Consider the following 19729-nt stretch of genomic DNA (forward strand, 5'->3'; position numbering starts at 1 on the left):
CATCAGCAGCTATCTGGTGAATAATCACTGACTTTTTTTTTTTTTTCTTTCAACAGTAACTAATCTTTCTGTCAAAGAGAAACAGTTTGCTATGTATCCAAGGATAGGCTGAAATCTTAAAGCAAATTTATTCAGAAAATTGTTAGGGTGTCATTTAAGAGAATTTACAAAGTATGGGTAGGAGAGCGTAGCTTAACATCTGAAACCTCTAAAGTTTGGACTTCACACTTTAAAATCAAAATCTAAAGCATTTTGAATTTAAGAATTAAAGTTATCTTTTTAAAATCACAATTGTGCTTTGCATGTGATAAAATTATGATCCCTCTTAAGATTAAATATTAATGAACAGAGACTCAAAACAGCAGTCTGAATTATATGCAGTTAAAAACGGTTTCTTCTAATAACACCTTTTTATAGGAATTACGAATAAGGTATGCCTGTATATGAAATGAGTTGGGCAAATTCCAATTCTAGAATTTCCAAACACGATCCAAACCTGAAAATAGAACAGTTTGGGCTGCTGAATACTGAGTCCAGCCAATTAAAACTCTGCATTTAGAAAGGCCTATAGCTGTGGCCAGTCCAGCATAACGGGTACCACTCAGAGGCATCCTTAAGACTGTGCATTGAGTACATAGAATTTTACAGGTCTACTACAATGCAGCAGGGTAAAAAAAAGTAGCTCCAGGAAAACAATGGATTCAGTGAATTGATGTAAAGAAAAAGTCACTGTAAATACTGCTCATGAAGTAATCCAAATTACAAACAATGTGGTGCAAAGAGGAGTTATGCTATAATTTTATTATTATAACAGGAAGAAAAGCAACTAAATGCTGAAATTCTTATAAATTTAAATACATTGAGAAACTCTTAACAAGTGGCCAGTCTGTTAGGGATAAATATTGTCCAAGCTTCAGACGTTAAGTTGCAACAAAATGAGGTCAGGATGTGGGTCTGAGAGAGCGAAAAATTAATAAAAAATGAATCCTCAAGCCCCATTGGTCAGATAAAGGCTGGGGAGCAAAGAAGGCTATTCAAGCTCCACCCCCACAGGAAATATTGCAAACAGACAACTTTATACCCAGATTTTTTAAAGAAGTGAAAGGCACCAACCATTCCTTGAGTCAACAGAAGTAGAGGAGGCCATTCAGAGGAAAGCTCCCGAAGCTGCTTAATACAGGACGTATTGATCAGATATGGGCCAAGGTGAGCAAGGGTGAAGCCCCTTCTGTGGTGCTCTGTTTGTTATTTTCTTACATCCATACCTCATATTCAGTTCTGTAATGGACACTGAAAGATGACCACTTCTCTAAGGAGTTTTGATCCAAGAAAAAAAAAAAAAAAAAAAGGGGAAGAGAAAATTCTTCCATCAAGAGTTCAGAAAAGGGTTTTTCACAGGAATTGCATTTCTTCACTTATTGTGCGCACAGGAAAAGCAAGCTTATCAGAATGAGATTTGGGAGAACAGGTATATTGTTTGATGTAAAAATGTTGTATTTTGCAAATAGGAAGGAAAGGAAAGTCTGCTGCTATGTGAAGTTGACAGACAAGTGCAAACGAGAGACCGATAAATCTGACATAGGAGGAAGCAGCAAAGCAGAACTCGAAGAAGGTATTGCAAAGGCTGAGGGAGGCTACAATGAGCAGAGAAGGTTGAACCCCGAAGTTAAGGCAGAGAGGATACAAAAATTCGGGGATTTTATTTTTTTTTGGTGGTTTGCTTGATGCAGCGGGTTGGGTTTTTTTGCTTACATGCTAACATGTATACATATGCAAATTGACCAGTTTAATAATTATTATAAATGGTCCCATATTGCTTTTCCCACCTTGCCAGATAATGCTTGCCTTTCTAAAGATAAATCTCCCTCACCCCTCAGCTTGTTCTACAATAGATGTGCTTCATTCCTGAGTTTCTGAAGATTTTTTTTTTTAAAGTAGGTACGTTCCTGAAAAAATCCAAGTATGTGCTGCTCACCTCGATACTGTAAAGAAAGGTGTTCCCCTCATTTGAACTATGACTATATTGCTAAGACTACTAAGGTAGTTATTTCAAGGCTTGCCTAAACTTGATAAACTTAAGGTCATGCTGTAAAAAAATCTTTACACTAATTAATCTACTTGAACATGGGATAATGATTTTTTACTCAATAATGGCACAGGGTAGATGTAGTCCACTACTAGGGACCACACTCTTATTCTTTCCTATTCTTCCACTTTAGGGGGAGAAGGGGAGGATGGAGAATAATAAAAATATTTTTTAAAAGCACACAGTACCCTTAGGAAAAGAAAAATATCTTTTTATTCTGTACTTCTGCACTTAATTTAAACCATTGAGCTGTCTTCTACTGGAGAACTCTCCTTAGGCTCTGATGATGTCAGAGCCAAACCAATCTCAGGGGCTTGTTCTTTGGCCTGTGATTGAAGCCATAGGTCGAGTACAAGAGCTTTCTGCAACATATTATGTCACGTACATTATTTTAGTAGTGTTCTCTGTCCAGTTCTGTCATCTCTCCCACTGCCAAGTGACATCCCAGTGTCCATCAACATATTCTTGTTAGGTGCTTCCAACAGATAGCAGCTGTCAGTTATATCAGAGGTACATGACACGTAAATGGGGCTAGAAATCATATGTCATGGTTTAAAATGCAGAACTGTTTCTCAGCTCAATCAGGTCTCTTTATTTCTTACTCAGAGGCAGCAAGGCTGTGCCTCTGTTAGTGTAACACCCTGTCTCGGAATGGATGACACCTTCAAAGTATTAGCGAAGTTCAGCCAGATTCTTTATCCAAGTAACTGACAAGTATCCAATTATCTCATGGTTCTTTCCTCTCAGATGCCTTTCTGATTTTATTTTTTTTTTAGTACCAGATATACTACTCCTTCTATATTTAATGATGCAGATAATCTCTAACAGCCTACACAAGATGGAGTCTCTCTCTCTCGCAAAAAAACCAAACCAAAGCAAAATGCTCCAAATACATTATTTCTCTTTTTGGTGGAAACCTCACATGGGTATTAGTTACCTGTAGAAAGTAACACACAGTTCTTGAGAGTGTGTCTGTGCTCCTTCCTCCTTGGATATACCCTCAAGTTTTCTTGCTCTTCTCACTTTTTCATAGCTGCAACGCATCCAAGCATGAACTGGCACCTAAAAGAAAATGCAAGAGATCACCACACAAGTAAATTTTCTAGCAAAGAGTTGATTGTGAGGAGAGGACAGGCCTTCACTGTCAGCTTCAATGGAACCGAACAGCCTGAGCAAAACTTAACATTCATCGCAGAAACAGGTATGGCTTCCAATGTCTTTTGCAGAAGAGTAATACTGCCTTGTGACATTCTTTTGACCTGATACGCACCATAGGGCAGCAAGATAATACTTTGGAGCCAACGTGTTGGTTCACATAGCTATGGAACTGTTTGAGGTGTTTGTTGTATTCCTCCTATCTCAGCTAGCAGTGATAGCGTCCTTCAGTCTCCAACATGTAGCACAAATTCATCTGAGGGGAGGGTTACATCCCTGCTCTGTTTGTTGATGACTAAATCTCTGTTTCAGCAAGTAGGGAAAAAAATGTTGTTTATTTTCCTTGAAAGGTCCAAAACCCTCAAAGCCGGCTAAGACCCAGGCCACATTTGGTATCTCCAGCACCATGAGCAAGGAAAGCTGGAGTGCAGTTCTACAGTCTACCAGTTCCAACTCTGTGAGCATTTCCATTTCCAGCCCACCTAATGCTGTCATTGGACGTTACAAGCTGAGTGTTCAAAGTACTTCAAGTGGCAGCTCCTCTTCAGCAAGCCTTGGCACTTTTGTTTTGCTCTTTAATCCTTGGTCTTCAGGTATGAACATGTTGAATTTCCCCTGAAAGAACTAAGTTGCTTGTAGCTTCACTAATATTTGCAGCTTCTCCATTTGATCTATACTCCTTTAATACGGGGGCCGAACATTCACCACGTAACGTATCAATGAGAAAAGAAAAGGGTTTAACAGTTTCTTAGGACCTTCTGGTATACAAAAGCAGCTCTGTGTCATGTACTTTCTAGAGAGCTCCTTGCCCTAAAAGATTAAGTTCTGCTTAAGCAGATTAAGTTCTGCTTTTGTCAGAGCTTTCCTACTTCTCCACAAGGTTAGAAGAGTGTGTCTGGTCTCTCTAGAATCAAGAAGAGAGTCCTACCTACCAGCTGCCATCTTCTCCCAGATTTGACAGCGTCATACCTCTGTCTTCACTCAGACCCTCCACCCTTTTCTCTAATTACAGGAAATCCTGAGTTTCATGATCTGTTTATAACAGCAAGAACAGCAAAGGGGGGATATCTGCAAACATTCTTAGTGATGAAGACCAAGGCTCCTGAGGCTTTGTTTTATTTTGCTTGCTATGGTTGCACATATCTCTGTTTTGGCTTTTCAGGTGATGACGTGTTCATGCCTAACAAGGCTGAGTGTGAGGAATATGTGCTAGAAGAGTTTGGCATCATTTTTGCGGGCAATAAAAATCATATCAACAGCTTTGGATGGAACTTTGGCCAGGTAAATGCAGCACTGAAACACCAGACAGTAAGTATTTCATGCTCTGGTTTTCACATGAACTGGGTGATCAGGGCTTGTTTGCTTTTTCCAGTTCATCGCAGTCATACACCTCTGAAGAGCAGGAGTCTGGTACTGAAATCAAAACTTGTGCCAAGCCCTGTTACACTGATTAACATGAGGATTTGTAATTGACTAGTCAGTGGTATGACTTAGGACTTGGAGATGCAGCCAGCAGAAACCTTAGTGTGTGCTGGGTAGTAAAGTACTGTAGCAAAGCTGAAAGGCGAAGTCCTGGCCTTAGGTCCACAGGTTTCCCAGTTTTGAAAAGCTCTTTGAGTTGTAATCTTCACAGTTTGTTGAGGCCAAGTTTTTATATGGTAATTCCTGGCTGAGCTGAAGCACTTCATTTGGTGATTAAAAAAAACCCATTAAACACTTCTATGGCTCTACTTATCCTGTCTTTTAGTGGCATAATCTGCGTTTCCAAAGCACTAACTAATTTCTATAACGTAGTTTCAGGGAGATATTCTCAATATTTGCCTTTCTATGCTGGATCGAAGCTTAAACTATCGTCAGGATCCTGCCACAGATGTATCTCACCGAAATGACCCTAAATATCTGGGGCGCGTTCTCAGTGCAATGGTAAGCAACATGTTCAGAAATTCCAAACTACTAACTGTTCTTTTAAAGTGGCTAGTGAAAGCAAGCATGAAGATGCTTCTCAGAAAATTTCAGGCCACTGTTTGTATGCACCAGAAATGTGAGCCAGAGAAACACCTAGGTGGTTGCCTGATCTGAGTCTGCTGAATTTATCTCAGTTGTGGTATCTCTGATACTTGTCACTTTGATATCCAGTAGTCAAACCAAAAGTATAAGACACGGGGTGGTATGTTGAGGGACCGGTCCCTGGGAGGTCTTTAACCCAGCCTCCCATTTGAAGTGGAACTGCAGTGGTACTAGATCAGCTCAGCCATGGATTTGTCAGGCTGCCTTGTAAAATCTCCGAGGATGGAGGTTTCATGGTCTCTCTGGGTGACTGGTCCAGAGTTGCACTACCCTCTTAATGAGGAATTTTTCTCTTATATCAAATATATGGTTTTCCCAAGCTACAACTTTCTGCTGTTGCCTCTTGTTATACAACCTGCCAGAACAGAGAAAAGTTGGACTCTGACAACTTAGTGTGTTCCATTCAAGTAGTCGTAAACTGCTATTACATTCCCCTCATCCAGTGCTTAACCAGACAGAACTAACCCAGTGCTCTCGACTTCTCCTTGTAGACTTGTGTGCTCCAGGGCCACTGACCGTCTTGGTAGCCCTCCCTCCTGGGCCCTCTTCAGTGTCTCAACATCCCCTTGAACTGAGGGACCCGAAACTGGAGACAGGATTCTTGGCACAGCCTTGCTAGGGAAAATTGAAGGGGATTAACAGCTTCCCTCAATCTCCTGGTCACACTTCTCCCAGTGTAGCCTAGCGTGGGCTTTCCCTTTACGATGAGAGCGCATTGTGGGCTCAAATTCAACCTGGCATTTGCCGTAACTCCCAGGCCCCTTTCAGATGGGCTGCCTCTCAGCCCACTGCTTCCCAGCCTGTACCAATGCATGGGGTTATTCTACCCCAGGTTCTGAAGTATACACATTTTCTTCCCGAACTTAATGAGGTTTCTATTGACACAGTACCCAAGATTTTCAAGGTGACTGTGCCCCATTTGCTGTGTCAGCCAATTCCCCTAATTTAATGCAGATTTGCTGAGAGCACACTACCTCATGATCCAAGCACATTCTGAAAGCGTAGCTGCATGGTATGCTTTGATGACCCCATTCAATCATACAGTGGTAAAGTTCCCACCTTATGTCAGGAAGGTTCACGGAAAACTGGTGTTTGCCTTCTTGCCTAGTGCTACTGTATATCAGTGGGAGAAACAGTGATTAAATGCTCTCCATTTCTTGAGGGCACATATTTTATATCCCTGAAAAGATAAGGCTGCTTCCTAAAGGCCAGCTGCATGAAGCAGTAACTTTTGTCCACTAAAATATCATTCGAGGCTTTTCTCTTGCCTGCTCCCCTACTGCTACTACATCTGTTATAAACTCTTAATTTATCTCATCATAAATTTAGTGAATATTTTTACAGGTCAATGCCAATGATGACCAAGGGGTACTGCTAGGAAACTGGAGTGGAAATTATGAGGGTGGGAAAAGCCCAGGCAGCTGGACTGGAAGTGGTGAAATCCTGCAAAACTGGAAGAAATCAGGATTCAAACCTGTTAGATATGGACAATGTTGGGTTTTTGCAGCGGTACTGACCACAGGTATGTTTTATGTCATGCGCATAACTGGCACTGCACAGATTCTGTTAAAAGAAGCACAAATAATAATTCCTACATGAAAGCCTTTCAAGACATTAGTATGTTATATGAAACTTCATATTCCAGAAATACTCCTTTCCGACTATGGTTTTCTATTTGCTCTTTAGTGCTTAGATGTCTGGGGATTCCCACTCGTACAATTACAAACTTCAGCTCTGCCCATGATGCAGATGGAAATCTGCGTGTGGATGAGTTTTACGATGCTTCTGGAAATCCTTTGGACAGGGCAGCTGACAGCATATGGTAAGGCTCTACAATATTTAATAGTAGGACCTGTCAATGCCTACAGAGTCTTCAGGTGCAGAGTATAGATTCTAACGACAAATGCTTTGTTACCTTCTTAAAAATTGCCTTGAAAACAACCACACACACACAGAGGATCAATAAAAAAATACTACAAAATAATACTACAAAACTTGGCGTTTTCACTCTCAGTTAAACAGAGAATTGTGACATGAGTTACAACAGCTAATTGAAGCCAGGGCATGCAAAGTTACAGTTATAATGCCACAGATGACTGAAAATTTGTGATGTTACACTGGAAATATCAAACAGTGGCACTTGACTTAGTTTGGAACGGTTCTTCAAAAACAGTTCACGTTAAACTGTAAAAGTTCAACAGAACCAGCTTCCCTGCCTTTTTTTTTTTTTTTTTTTGCAGTGACATCATTTGCAATGAAAATAATTTAATTATTGCCACTATTAAGCATCAAATGCAATGCAAACAAGCTTGCATTCAGCAAAGAAAAGGTGCAGTCCCTCACTTATTGTCTTGTTTACTCCCTTGCTTGTCCTGGACCTATTCTAAATATAAGCGGTAACGGTAACCGTAGCATTGTGCTGTAAGAATAACAGCTAAAACCAAGAAAGTGCATGTACTCAGGACTTTTGGGAAAAACAGGCTCAAGACATTTGCTTTCTGCCCTTGAACATTTATGTCTGTTCCGCAATGCAATTTTCAGCTCCTATCTAGTTAATACAGTTAAGATCAGAGCAGAAGTGGTCAGTCTCAGATAAGAACCTATGCAAACTGAGGCATTCAATACATTTAACAAAGATGGCTGATTAACGGATGTGAACAGGAATTTAGACACACATACTAGTAGCTTACTTTGTTCATTCTTGCACATAGGAATTTCCATGTCTGGAATGAAAGCTGGTTTTCCCGCAGTGACTTGGGCCCCTCATACAGTGGATGGCAAGTTCTGGATGCAACTCCCCAAGAAGAAAGTGGAGGTACACAGATTTTATTTCAGGAATAATGTTGAAAAATTATAAATTCAATCACTTTCAGAGAGAAGAAACAAAGATGTAAAACCATTGTAAAAGTAATTTCTCATCCTGCTCCGAAATAGAGTAGCAGAAACGAATGCTTTATCTCTCACATTAGAAAAGTCTCAGAACATCTGTAGATGCCAAGAAATAAACTAGACTTCTAGGAGCACTCTTTTGCAGCAGTTCCTGTATTTCCCATGGAGTTATCCAGAGCTATTTCAAATCAAAGAATATAAAATAAATAAAGTGTACCTTCAGAATAAACACAAGATACATTGATGATTGGCCTGGTATGAGGGGCTATGTGGATGAAAGGGCTAGAATGGGACAACAGCACTAGGCAATTCAGGAGTTATTGATAAATATCTGTCTGATAATCTGCCTACTGTCAAGGAGTTGATTAGGTCTAAATTATTTTTTCTTGATGCTGTAGGAATTTATCAGTGCGGTCCTGCCTCACGGAATGCCATCAAAGAAGGAGATGTAGATCTGGACTATGACTGCCCATTTGTATTTGCAGAAGTGAATGCAGACTGTATGTACTGGAATTATGACCCCGCAACTAGAAAGAAAACATTAATATTCTCTCAGTCTACCATAATTGGCCAATTCATCAGCACAAAGGCAGTTGGTAGAGATGATCGCGTAGATGTCACCAATGATTATAAATATGAAGAAGGTAAATAAAAACACTAGTTCTTCCGGTTACATAGCTGCTTTGTTCCCAAATGCATATAAATGTTAGGCTAGGAGTCGCTTATTGAGCAATTTTGGGCCTCTATAAGGTAGGAGCAAAATTTAAACTCAGTTTATTCAATTCTAACAGAAAAGGGAAGAGAAGGTAAAGAGTAAAAAAATACTGCCTTGCCCTTTTTGATATGGAGCTGCTTTGTGGGACCTAAATAAGGCAAGTCCAAATATTCCCGAGTAAAGCATTCACTGGTCTGCCTGCCTGTTGCTAATGTGTTACTGACTGCCTCTGCTTTTTGAGAATTAGTCTACAGCCCAGTTATTTGACAGCAGGATGAAAGGCCTGTCACAGAAACCTAAGCTAAGTTAGCACTTCGGCCCAGGAAAAGCAGCTCTTTCAAGGGGTCAAACAGCATGTAAACTTGTCAGATCTTTGGATTTGAAAGTGCAGGAAAAAAAAAAAAACTACAGACATAAACTGAATTTGCAAGTACAAAGAATGAACACTGCTATTGGAAATATGTATCAGAAGGGTGAAAAGCATGATAAAGCAGAGCCCAAATAACTAGCTTCCATTGTGTACTGGCTCTGGCTGGGACGGAGTTAACTTTCTTCATAGCTGCCCTGCTAAAAGCATCGATAACACACCAATGTTTTGGCTACAGTGGCTGTGGGTGGTGAGCGGCTGGGAGGGGACCCAGCCAGGACAGCTGACCCAAACTGACCAAAGGTATAATCCACACTGTATGACAGCAATAAAAGCTCAGCAAAAGGTGGAGAAAATGGGGTGAGGGGTGTTCGTGGTAATGGCATTTGTATTCCTAAGCAACCATTATGTGTGTTGAGGCCCTGCTTTCCAGGAAGTGGCTGCACATCTGCCTGCAGATGTGGAGTATTGAATGTATTCCTCTTTGTGTGCTTTGCTTGTGTGCAGTTTTTGCTTTCCCTGTTAAACTGTCGTTATCTCGATCCACAAGTCTTCTCGCCTTCCGTTTTCTCCCCATCCTGTGGGAATGGGGAGTGAATGGGAGGCTGGGTGGATGTTTGAATCATAGAATCACAGAATCATAGAATGTTTTGGGTTGGAAGGGACCCCTAGGGGTCATCTAGTCCAACCCCCCTGCAGGGAGCAGCGACACCGCTAACTAGATCAGGTTGCTCAGAGCCTCGTCCAACCTCGCCTTGAATGCTTCCAGGGATGGGGCCTCCACTACCTCTCTGGGCAACCTGTTCCAGTGTTTCACCACCCTCATTGTAAAGAATTTCTTCCTTATATCTAGTCTAAACCTACCCTGGTTTAGTTTAAAACCATTACCCCTTGTCCTGTCACAGCTGGCCCTACTAAAAAGATTTTCCCCATCTTTCCTATAGGCCCCCTTTAGGTACTGAAAGGCCGCAATCAGGTCTCCCCGCAGCCTTCTCTTCTCCAGGCTGAACAAGCCCAACTCCCTCAGCCTGTCCTCATAGGAGAGGTGCTCCAGCCCCCGGATCATTTCCGGCTCATGTCCAGCTTTTCATCCAGCAGCACCCCCAAGTCCCTCTCGGCAGGGCTGCTCTCGGTCCTTTCTTCCCCAGCCTGTACTGATACTGGGGGTTACCCCGACCCAGTTGCAGGACCTTGCACTTGGCCTTGTTGAACCTCATGAAGTTCACACAGGCCCACCTCTCCAGCCTGTCCAGGTCTCTCTGGATGACATCCCGTCCTTCTGGTGCATCAACCGCATGGCTGCTAGTCCGAGTCAGCCCACCACATGGTGCCATCAGCCTTGCCTTATATTAGGGGCTTTTTCTGTGTTAGCAAATAAGAATTTCCATTTCTAAATATTACAACCATAAAAAGGGATAGAAATGGGAAGAGTGAGAAACTTTGGACTTAAGATTTTGTGTTACAAAAATGCTATTAGAGGGGCATTAGGGTGACAGTACTGACTGCAGATCCAGAAAATTAGGTGTGGCTCTGGAAGACAGAGGCTCTGTTCATCTGTAAGTACAGACACTACGTTCTACTGGCTTGTCTCTACCAGTCATGTAAAATAAGAGATGCACGTTAACTGTTGAGGATAATTTTCATGGTTCTCTCTGACAGGCTCTACAAAAGAAAGAGATATTTTTAAAAAAGCCCGTAAGAAGCTGGGACTTGAGGATAAATTTGATCCTACAGCACCGACACAACAGGAAATCGATCAAAAGCCTGACATCTCAGGGAAGTTCAAGGTGGCTGGTCCTTTAAAAGTCGGCAAAGATCTCAATCTCATTCTGGTTCTTGCAAACTTACAGTCTGATGCCAAGACTGTTGATGTAAATATGACTGCTTGGAGCACTGTGTACACTAGAAAACCAGTTCATGAGATCTGGAAGGACTCCACATCTGTCACACTGTCTCCTAGGGAAGGTAATTCTTCAAATAACTTTTAATCATAATTGTATAATTGTTTTAGCAGTAAATGGGCATTAGAAGCTGGTCAACTTGGGGGGAAAAAAGCTCTAACTGCAATCTTAAATTTCTAGGCAGAAAAGGCTGAAAAAAACTTATGTTGCACTTATAAACATATTAAAAAGGCATGTTTCACACCATCATTTCCTTAAGTACTATTCACATTTTGGAAAGTGTATCTCAGGAATGAAAAGAAGATGGTGAGTAAACATGAAGTTTCATTTAACAAAATGTGCATTAAAAAAGATAAGGACCACATAAAAGCATAGAAATCAACTCCAGGTAAATGTCAATTATGAGGGGCCTTACTGAAAGGTAACAGGACATGGCTAACAGCAGAAATGAGAAACCTGATGCATTAGCACATTAGAACAGAATTAACGCGTGAGGAACAGAAATAGCCCGCTAAGCTCCACAGAAAAGAAAGTTTGTATTGAAGAATTGTTGAGGAGTAAAGGACCTCAGATTTTTTTAAATTTTTTTTCAGATGGAGTTTGATAACCTTATGGAAGAAATTCTCTACCTAAAAATGAGTACTGTTGGAAAGACGAAATTAAGTTACCATTAGGAGCTTGGGATAATAGATATATCGGCAGCTCTAAAGCGAACTGAAAGATCATCAAATCACTACTGATACTATATTGTATTAATGTTAGGCTTCGAGTCACCAGTGAGAAGCAGAAATAATATTTCATTTTTTAATAAGTAATTTGACTTCTGGAGTTGGGAGCTATCAGCTTCCTCTAAAGCCTTAGGAATTGGACTCTCAGTGAAGACAGAGTTTATATGCCTAATGGCATTGTGGTCACGCAGGCAACTTGTGGTGTTCTGTCCTCACACACGCTGTGTCAAACCAGTGGCTGAATTTACAGTCAGCAGAGAGGTTTTTCCCCAGATCTGATGGCAGGGACCATTTAAAGAGATTTTTGCCCTCTTCTGGAGGTATGCTCTATTTGCTAGGATTTGTAGTTAACAAATCTGTTGCTACCGGAGGTATCTAGGAAATTCACATTGCCCCCATTTTCTTGCTTACTTTTGTGGGACTTTGCATAGGTGACATCATCTTTTCTTGTATTTTTTCATCTGCTGAATACTGCTGGGTCGTACTTTGTGGCTCACAGTGTTTGCATGAAGCATAGCTACTCTACAGTTCTTCTGAACTTGATGTTTATTGTACACATGGCCAAAAATGTAGAATTGCCTGGATTCAGAGACAGAGGAGATCTCTTCCCATCCAGTATTCCTTGATTTGAATTACAGCATGGAAACTACTGCAAAAATACACGATAATAAAAAGCAGATAGAAAAGATAAAAGAAATGTAAAGACGTCATTCAGCTCGTCTCAATATATCATGAGCAAATAGGCCTGATGAGGTCTATCAGAGTATATCCCATAACAAATGGAGTGGCACTGGTAAACTCCTTGAACTCCAGCTATCTTATCTTTCAGATCAGTTGGGAGGAAAACAAGCTAGGCAATATGGTAGTGGGGAATGGAGGCGGGATGACACTGAAGAAATCACTCACTCTATAGCAAATTGATAGATTTACAGGAATTGAGTTCGGCAGTGATTGATGAAAGCCTTCCTAGTCCCAAACACAGAATAATTAAAAAAAAAAAAAAAAAAATTCCTAACATTAGGTATGAAACTCTGGGCTTACAAAAGTGTGTATCAATTCCTTTTTTTTTCTTCCAGAAAAGCAATTTCCCATTAAGATACCATATATTGAGTATCAGCAGAAGTTAACTACAGACAACACAATCCAGGTAACAGCTTTATGTCACGTAGAAGGTGGGATTCAAGTGCTCGTGCAAAGAGACATCACCCTGGACAATCCTGCCATCGACATACAGGTAAATTGCTGTCCCTTTGCTCTAACTGCAGTGGCAGAGAAAGGGGAAAATGAGCTCTTATAAGCACTTTCTCCCCCGAAAGAAATGTTCTGCTCACATTCTGCCATCGTCCATCATAGCATGTCATAATATCTCCTCGTCCGATGACTGCATGTCATAATATCTCCTCTTCTGATGACTGAGAAGGCTTGGATAAAAAAAGAATACTGAGAATCTGGCCTTTCAAGCGTTTTCCTTGCACAGGTACTTGGTGAAGCAAAAGTGAATAAAGAAGTGGATGTGGAAGTCATATTTACCAATCCTATTGATACAGAAGTGATGAACTGTGTGCTGCAGGTAGAAGGCAATGACCTGCTCAGAGGAATCCTTGAGATAGAGTAAGTACAAGAAATGCCTCTTTCCCACCACTAGAGATACATGAGCAAGAATGTAGGCATGGATGACTTGGAACCAAACAATGTGATGAGACAGCATTTTCTTCTTGCTTTAACTTGAGATGGTAAACGAGAAAACTGAAATAAAATAGGTTCCTTTTACTACAGAGCCCAGGCTCCTATTGTTATGCTTTGGTGATTTTATATTTTGTCCTGCTCTTTTTCCTTCAGTATTTCACAACTGGAACAGAAAGATTAAATGTTCAGACTGCCCCTCACTTTGCACATACACAAAATTGCACACAAATTTTGACATATGCTAGCAAATGCAGTTATTTCTAAAAAATACCTGGAATATGGGAGTGTGCTCTTTAACTGAATACACACACACAGAGACAAACACAAACAAACATACCCAGCAAGTTAACGCTGCCATTTGCACTTCAGCAACTAGGAATGGTCTATCCCATAATTTATAGGGTCTCCTGAGGGCATTTAGCAACCTCATGTTGTCTATCACATACAACTTTATTCTCAAGCAAGACAAGACAATATGACAGGGTGAGGCTATTTGGGAAAACCATAAACACGAGTTTCCAAGACTTACAAAATCTACTGTTTTAAAATATTTTAACTTCCATTTAGAAGTTCCTGCTGTGTAAACACTCAGGTTTTCTTTGTGCTATAATCAATTCTAATTTAGGAGTTTGTATTAACATTCTTCATGGTCTCAGATTATTCTTTTTTAATAATTCAGTGATGTGTTTTACACCCTCGGTTGCATGAAGTTTTAGCTCATATGATATAGTATGTCCCCCTTTGTGTGCTTATCTGGGTCACTTCATAATCTATTTGTGAGAGACTTTAATGCATGGGTTTGAGTATTTAAATACATAACAGATAGTCAATTCCTATATGGTCTTTTCATGGCCATCCTACACTGAGCTGATAGGAAGTCTTAAGATGGGAGATCGTGAAGAAACTCCAGCCTGTTTTCAGCTTGTATTTTTCCCTTTGTTTCCTATTTTTAGCATACCACCACTGAAAGCCAGTGAGAAATCCAGTACAAAGTTGAAACTCATCCCTTTTGAGACGGGTCCCAAACATCTACTTGTTAATTTCTCCTGTGATAAATTTACAGATATCAAGACCTTTAAGATGGTAAATGTGATTGACTAACATGAAGGTATGCAATGAACAGTCTGTGTGTGTATAAATTGAAGAAAATGTCATAAGACAATCTTGTATTTGTAAGAAAACAATGAGAAAATTTGCAAAACAAAATCCTCACTTCCTGTGATAAGGGGTTACCAACATCATATAATTAAAATTTTACATTGCAATTTTAAATAAACTGAGGAATAGTTGATTCTTCATTTACCATTGTGAGTGTCCGTGTTATTAAAAAGAGCTTCTGTTCAGAGACTGTTTGTTTGACTTTTGTCTGGTTTTCTTTGGAAATCTTTCTGGCTTCAGACATCTCTGCACAAATATTCATAAACTCATTTTTACACATTCAAAGCCTTATACAGCAGGCTTCCAACGTGGTGTTTCTCCTTACTGCAACTGTGATACTAGAAAGTAGCCAGGATGATTTGCATGATTTATGACAATTAGCTTTGTCTTTTTTGCTGCAAAGTCTGTCCTGAAATTTTTCCTTTTTTGGTAAATCTCAGTGACTAAGTGAGGCATAGAAAATGTTCAAAAGGAATTTGGGTAGTGTCGAGTTTGAGAGCCATTTGACAAACATGTTGAGATAATTGCCCAGCTCAACATACGTGATATTTCTGCATGCTGATATTTTGCACTTGCTGAAAGTCATCTTTGGGAATCAAAGGAAAGGTAATCTTAGGTCTAAGGGTATTTTAACTTGAGAAGAGTTAGGAATTCTTTACTATAGATTGTGTGTCAGGAAGTAATCTTTCAGAGTTCAAGTTTAGTAAAGCTTATTTAAACCCTTTATGGGAGGATAGGTATGGGCCAAAAGCTGGGTTCCAGGAACAACTGAACTAGGTGCAGCCCAGTGAGTGACTTGGTTTATGGCCAATAATTGTACAACAGTGAGTCAGTCTCTGACTGAAAATGATCTGTGTAGATAAAGTGAATGGAAAGTCAAGTTACTGTGCTATTGCGCTTTGGACTGCTGGGCCAGGAAGCCAGTAAAATCTTAGCAAGTGCCTGGAGCCAGCTCTGTGCCCCCACTTCCACCACATGGCACAGGGTACCTGTGACTTGCCATAGGGAATCTTCGCCGTTACATGAGCAGCCCAAGTTCAGATTGGCTACAAACTCCTTTTGTCCTTGTAGCCTGCAAAATTGCTTTAGGAGGGTACTCGCAGCCACCTAGTTTTCCCACTGCCATGGATGCCACCGACTCATGATGTCAGTACAAGACCATAGCAGACACGTAATGAGCTACAGAGCAGCTATACAAGTAGCCTACAGTGGTGCCCTCTCTTTTTCTCCTGGTGTTCCTCAAGGCTGTCCAGAGCTAAGAGCTGTCATCATGTAGACCAAACAGTAGAAGTTCAAGCTCAAGCATAGCCTGGGATTTAGAAGGTGGATATACAATAAATGACTTTTTTTACTTCTCTTGTATGCATGAAAACAACAGTGGAGTCAAGAATTGCACTAGCAGAAATGAGAGAAGCACGCAAATTGGACCTCTAGGGGTATTAAAAGGAAGGCAACACCCTTCCCCTGCAACACTTCACATGCACGTAAAGTTAATGTGTCTAAATGCGTGCCTACTTGGCTACAGACTCACAGAAGGGATTCTGCAACATTTTTTGTGGAAGTTATACTGATCTCCTCTTGCTAGTAAAGAATAGCAACAATACAATGTAAGGTGCAGTATGGTTACCCCGAGGATACAATAGTGGATTGCTTGAACACTAGACAAAAGTATTGAGATGAATGAAATGAAAGAGTATGTTTTTCTGTGAAAGTTAGCAGACTGCACAGCAATTTCAAGGCTCTGAAACAAGGAAAAAAGAGGAACAAAATATTTTGAACCATTTTGGATGATGGGTGGGTGGAATTGAGCTAGGAAAAACACCTGCGACAATGTTACATCATTAGTCACTGAGGAACCATGACCGCTGCATTCCAAAGGGATTACAAAAGCAGCTGCTGATGCTTTGCTGTGGTGAAGGTGCGGACCAGCAGGTGCTGGTTTGGGATGTAGGCCAGTCTGAGAGAGAGGTTCTGGCGGCATGGTGAACACCGCTGTGGGCGTGTCGTACAGAGGTAAAGGAGGTGGTTGCAGTGGAGACAGAAAAAGTGTTCTGAGATTTAATTACTTAGGTGAGTAGCAAGGAAGAAAAGAGGAAATAGTCATGCTCCAGTGGGAGCAATGTGTAATGTCTGAAGCAATCACTGTAAGCACTGAATGCCTGAACTTAAGAACTGGTCGATGCGGTTTCTCACTAGGGCCGTGTGTGAAGATCAGGTAACATCAGAGGCTTGTGGCTCTTATGGTTTCCAAGGAATACGAATTAAGGAAAAGAGAACAAGACCAACTAAAGTAGCTCTGAACGGCAATCAAATCCATTTGAGGCAATTCCCAGAACAAGTTTTGACAGCCTAAACATCCTGGAAACTTTCAAGAGGAAGAAGGACCTCTGAATTATAACGTAAGTAGAGATATACAATACCAGATAACCTTCTGCCAGGTGTGAAAAGTTTTAGTGTTTCTTCTTTCAGGATAGGGCTAGCATGAATGTCATAAGTAAACTCTTTTAGTCTTTGTGGTATCAAGACAAAGTTTCTCAAAAAGGTGCGAAAAGCCAATTTTTTGGTAAAATCAACCTTGGAAACAGCTGTTGGAGCTTAATTTCTGCTTTTTCATTTTTTTCTTTGTACCTTAAAATTCAGAGTAACTTATATTTTAAGTCTTTACTGAGTGCTAAAACGTGATCAGTGGAGCTGCATAATCTTAAACCGATAAATATTCCTCCCCACAGCAATGTCACTTCATTACCTTTTAAAATTTACCCTACCACTTTTAAGTGAGGGTACAAAAATAAAAAGAAATATATTCACAGTTGTGAAGATAGACAGGCTTAGAGTTTGCAGTGATAAAAACTACTCATGGTTAATATTTTGGGGGTTCTTTTTGAAATAAAACTTTTGCTGAAATAGTAGGATGGAGCTGGCTAACATAACAGATAAACAGACATTTGTTTCTGGTGGGAGTTTATCATTTCACGTAAGTCAGGTAATTTGAGACCCCCAAAAAACCTAAACCTAAAACTAAGTCACAGGTGTTGAACAAAACCAGAAGTGACATTAACCAATCTGGAAGTTAAGTAATCAGGAAACGCTCCTTTTTCCTTCATATGGCTTTTACGTCCCACCACACTCCCTGTTTCCTCATCCTTAACGATAACTTATTCATGGCACACCTATTATCCTCTGTAGGAAGTTCTTCTTGTCTTGGGATTCAAGAGAACGCATTTCCTCTGAGTAAGTAATTTTGGTATCTCCTCCCATAATTACACCCACATTGAGTAGGAACATTGGCATTAGACATACATATATTATAGGAACTAGTTAATTCATTTGACAAGTCTACAGGTATTAATAACAACTGCTAAGTACCTCTCCCTTCTTTCAAGTTTCAGCTGCCAGCACGAAAAGATTGCTGGGTTTTTTCCTTTTATGATTAATGTGACTTGGACATCCTTGAAGAACAAAGTAGAAGTTGTATGCAATTGTCATAAGCTGAGGGAATGGCAGGTGAGTTCTGCATGTCATTTCCAGTCATTCAGCAGATACTTTATTCAGGACTGTTTCCATAAGATACATGCCCTGTAGGTATCTGCTCAGATTTCTTATCCGAAGGAAATTTTATATTGTAATTTGTTCTTGCACTTCATTTTCCAAGGTTTATTGTTGCTATTATCAGACATATTTGAGATTTTTAGAACCCCTTTATTTTTTTAAATGCTATTTCAGAGATGTGTTATGATTTGTATTAGTAAAATTAGTGTAATCCATCCTAATGGAGCTGTGAGCATGGAGCCTATAGATGGTGATTCAAAGACACATTAAAACCCTACCAAAGGAAAACAGTAATGACAATATCTCTGCTTTGTAAAATGAAGACAATTATTGAACTGGGCAATTGAAAAGCAGAGTTCTCTCTCTTTTAATTGCAAAACAATAATTTTCAAATAGTTTTTTTAAATGTTGCTTTGCAGGGAAAGCAGCAGCCTGCTGTAGTTCACTGTTGTTCCAAATAGTCACGCTAAAGATTCTCTTTTAAAGTCCATCGATGCTTACTCACATTACTTCTTTGTGGTCTTAGACTACAAAGAAAGTATCCTTCTTTCTTGAATTTAACTATGACACTTTTTTTGCTTAAGTTAGATTTTACTTTTACTACTTCTTCAAAGATTAAATTGTAGTTTAATATGCAGCTCTATTGTTTCAGATCTGGCTTAGTATTTCATTGCTATGCTGTATGGTATGAGAGAAGAGACTTGGAAGCTTGTTTAAAGTTCCCTACCATAATAGTCCAGGGTGCCACAGGCCTCAATCCATCCTTTCCATCACATTTTTGTTGTTGTTATTGTTTTCTTTTGAATTCCCTTTAAAATGATGGTGATCATGTCCCCCCATACTGTCCCTCCTCCCCCCCCCCCAACCTCATTTATGATACTAGCATTAATAGAAGTGTTTTGGAAGAATCTTCACTAAGGTACTTGCCCTGAGCATTTGCTAAAACTTGCAACACAATGCTCCAGGTGTACTCTGTGGAGTCTCATAGGGTAGACATAAATACAGAAGATGGTGCCTCTCAGAGCTCCTGAAGACAGTATAACTGCTTGAGTTTGAGCATGGCAATAGAACATGAACTACTGAAGGGAAAACAATCTTGCAAGGAAGATAATATACATACTTGCTTGCCAAAAAGGTAGTTTACCATTTGAGGTGGCAAGAGCCACTTTATGGGTTTTAAACCACAGACCATAATAATGGTATGTGTGCAGGAGGGCACTTGGTATTGCAGAACTCCAAGCACACCGTAGGTCATCAGAATTCCTCTAGGCCATGAAAGTGGCGCCTGCTAGAACAGGAATCCCAGTGGCCCGGTTGTCACTTTGGACAGAGCTAAGTTCAGTCAGACCGATTTGTCAAAAGCTCCAACTTACGTCCTTGAATACCTCTTGTTCATTCATGTAAGACAGATACTCTCTCACTATGCAT

The 19729-nt window shown here is 40.2% G+C and overlaps 1 protein-coding gene and 1 long non-coding RNA gene across 5 annotated transcripts in view; one reads left to right on the forward strand and one right to left on the reverse strand.

The window, feature by feature from the left end:
* LOC118452494 overlaps nucleotides 1-19729 on the reverse strand; it is an 82704-nt gene that overhangs the window by 13082 nt on the left and 49893 nt on the right. The window contains exon 3 of the long non-coding RNA XR_004842264.1: nucleotides 3024-3148. This is a non-coding gene — a long non-coding RNA (uncharacterized LOC118452494). The remainder of the gene's footprint in view (nucleotides 1-3023; nucleotides 3149-19729) is intronic.
* Nucleotides 1105-16977, forward strand: LOC104127941 (protein-glutamine gamma-glutamyltransferase E). Of its 4 annotated transcripts, XM_035896127.1 has the most exons (14): nucleotides 1105-1206; nucleotides 3120-3287; nucleotides 3592-3834; nucleotides 4404-4522; nucleotides 5036-5164; nucleotides 6653-6830; nucleotides 6995-7130; nucleotides 8020-8123; nucleotides 8596-8841; nucleotides 10939-11244; nucleotides 12985-13142; nucleotides 13386-13519; nucleotides 14548-14702; nucleotides 16949-16977. In XM_035896127.1, exons 1-13 carry the CDS (start codon nucleotides 1197-1199, stop codon nucleotides 14693-14695), a joined length of 2079 nt encoding a protein of 692 aa, XP_035752020.1. In that variant the 5' UTR covers nucleotides 1105-1196; the 3' UTR covers nucleotides 14696-14702; nucleotides 16949-16977. The 4 variants fall into 4 exon arrangements, with proteins under 4 accessions (XP_035752020.1, XP_009638949.1, XP_035752022.1 ...); XM_009640654.2 differs by lacking the exon at nucleotides 16949-16977 and having other exon boundaries at nucleotides 14548-14882; XM_035896129.1 differs by lacking the exon at nucleotides 16949-16977 and having other exon boundaries at nucleotides 14658-14882.

Source organism: Egretta garzetta, unplaced genomic scaffold (assembly GCF_000687185.1).
Source record: "Egretta garzetta isolate BGI_Z169 unplaced genomic scaffold, ASM68718v1 scaffold356, whole genome shotgun sequence".
Classification (NCBI taxonomy): domain Eukaryota; kingdom Metazoa; phylum Chordata; class Aves; order Pelecaniformes; family Ardeidae; genus Egretta; species Egretta garzetta.

Coding starts and splice junctions, on each gene's coding strand:
- LOC104127941 (XM_035896127.1), top strand. Junction 7,131..8,019: donor AGGGCAGCTGACAGCATATG/GTAAGGCTCTAC, acceptor TCTTGCACATAG/GAATTTCCATGTCTGGAATG. Junction 8,124..8,595: donor TCCCCAAGAAGAAAGTGGAG/GTACACAGATTT, acceptor TTGATGCTGTAG/GAATTTATCAGTGCGGTCCT.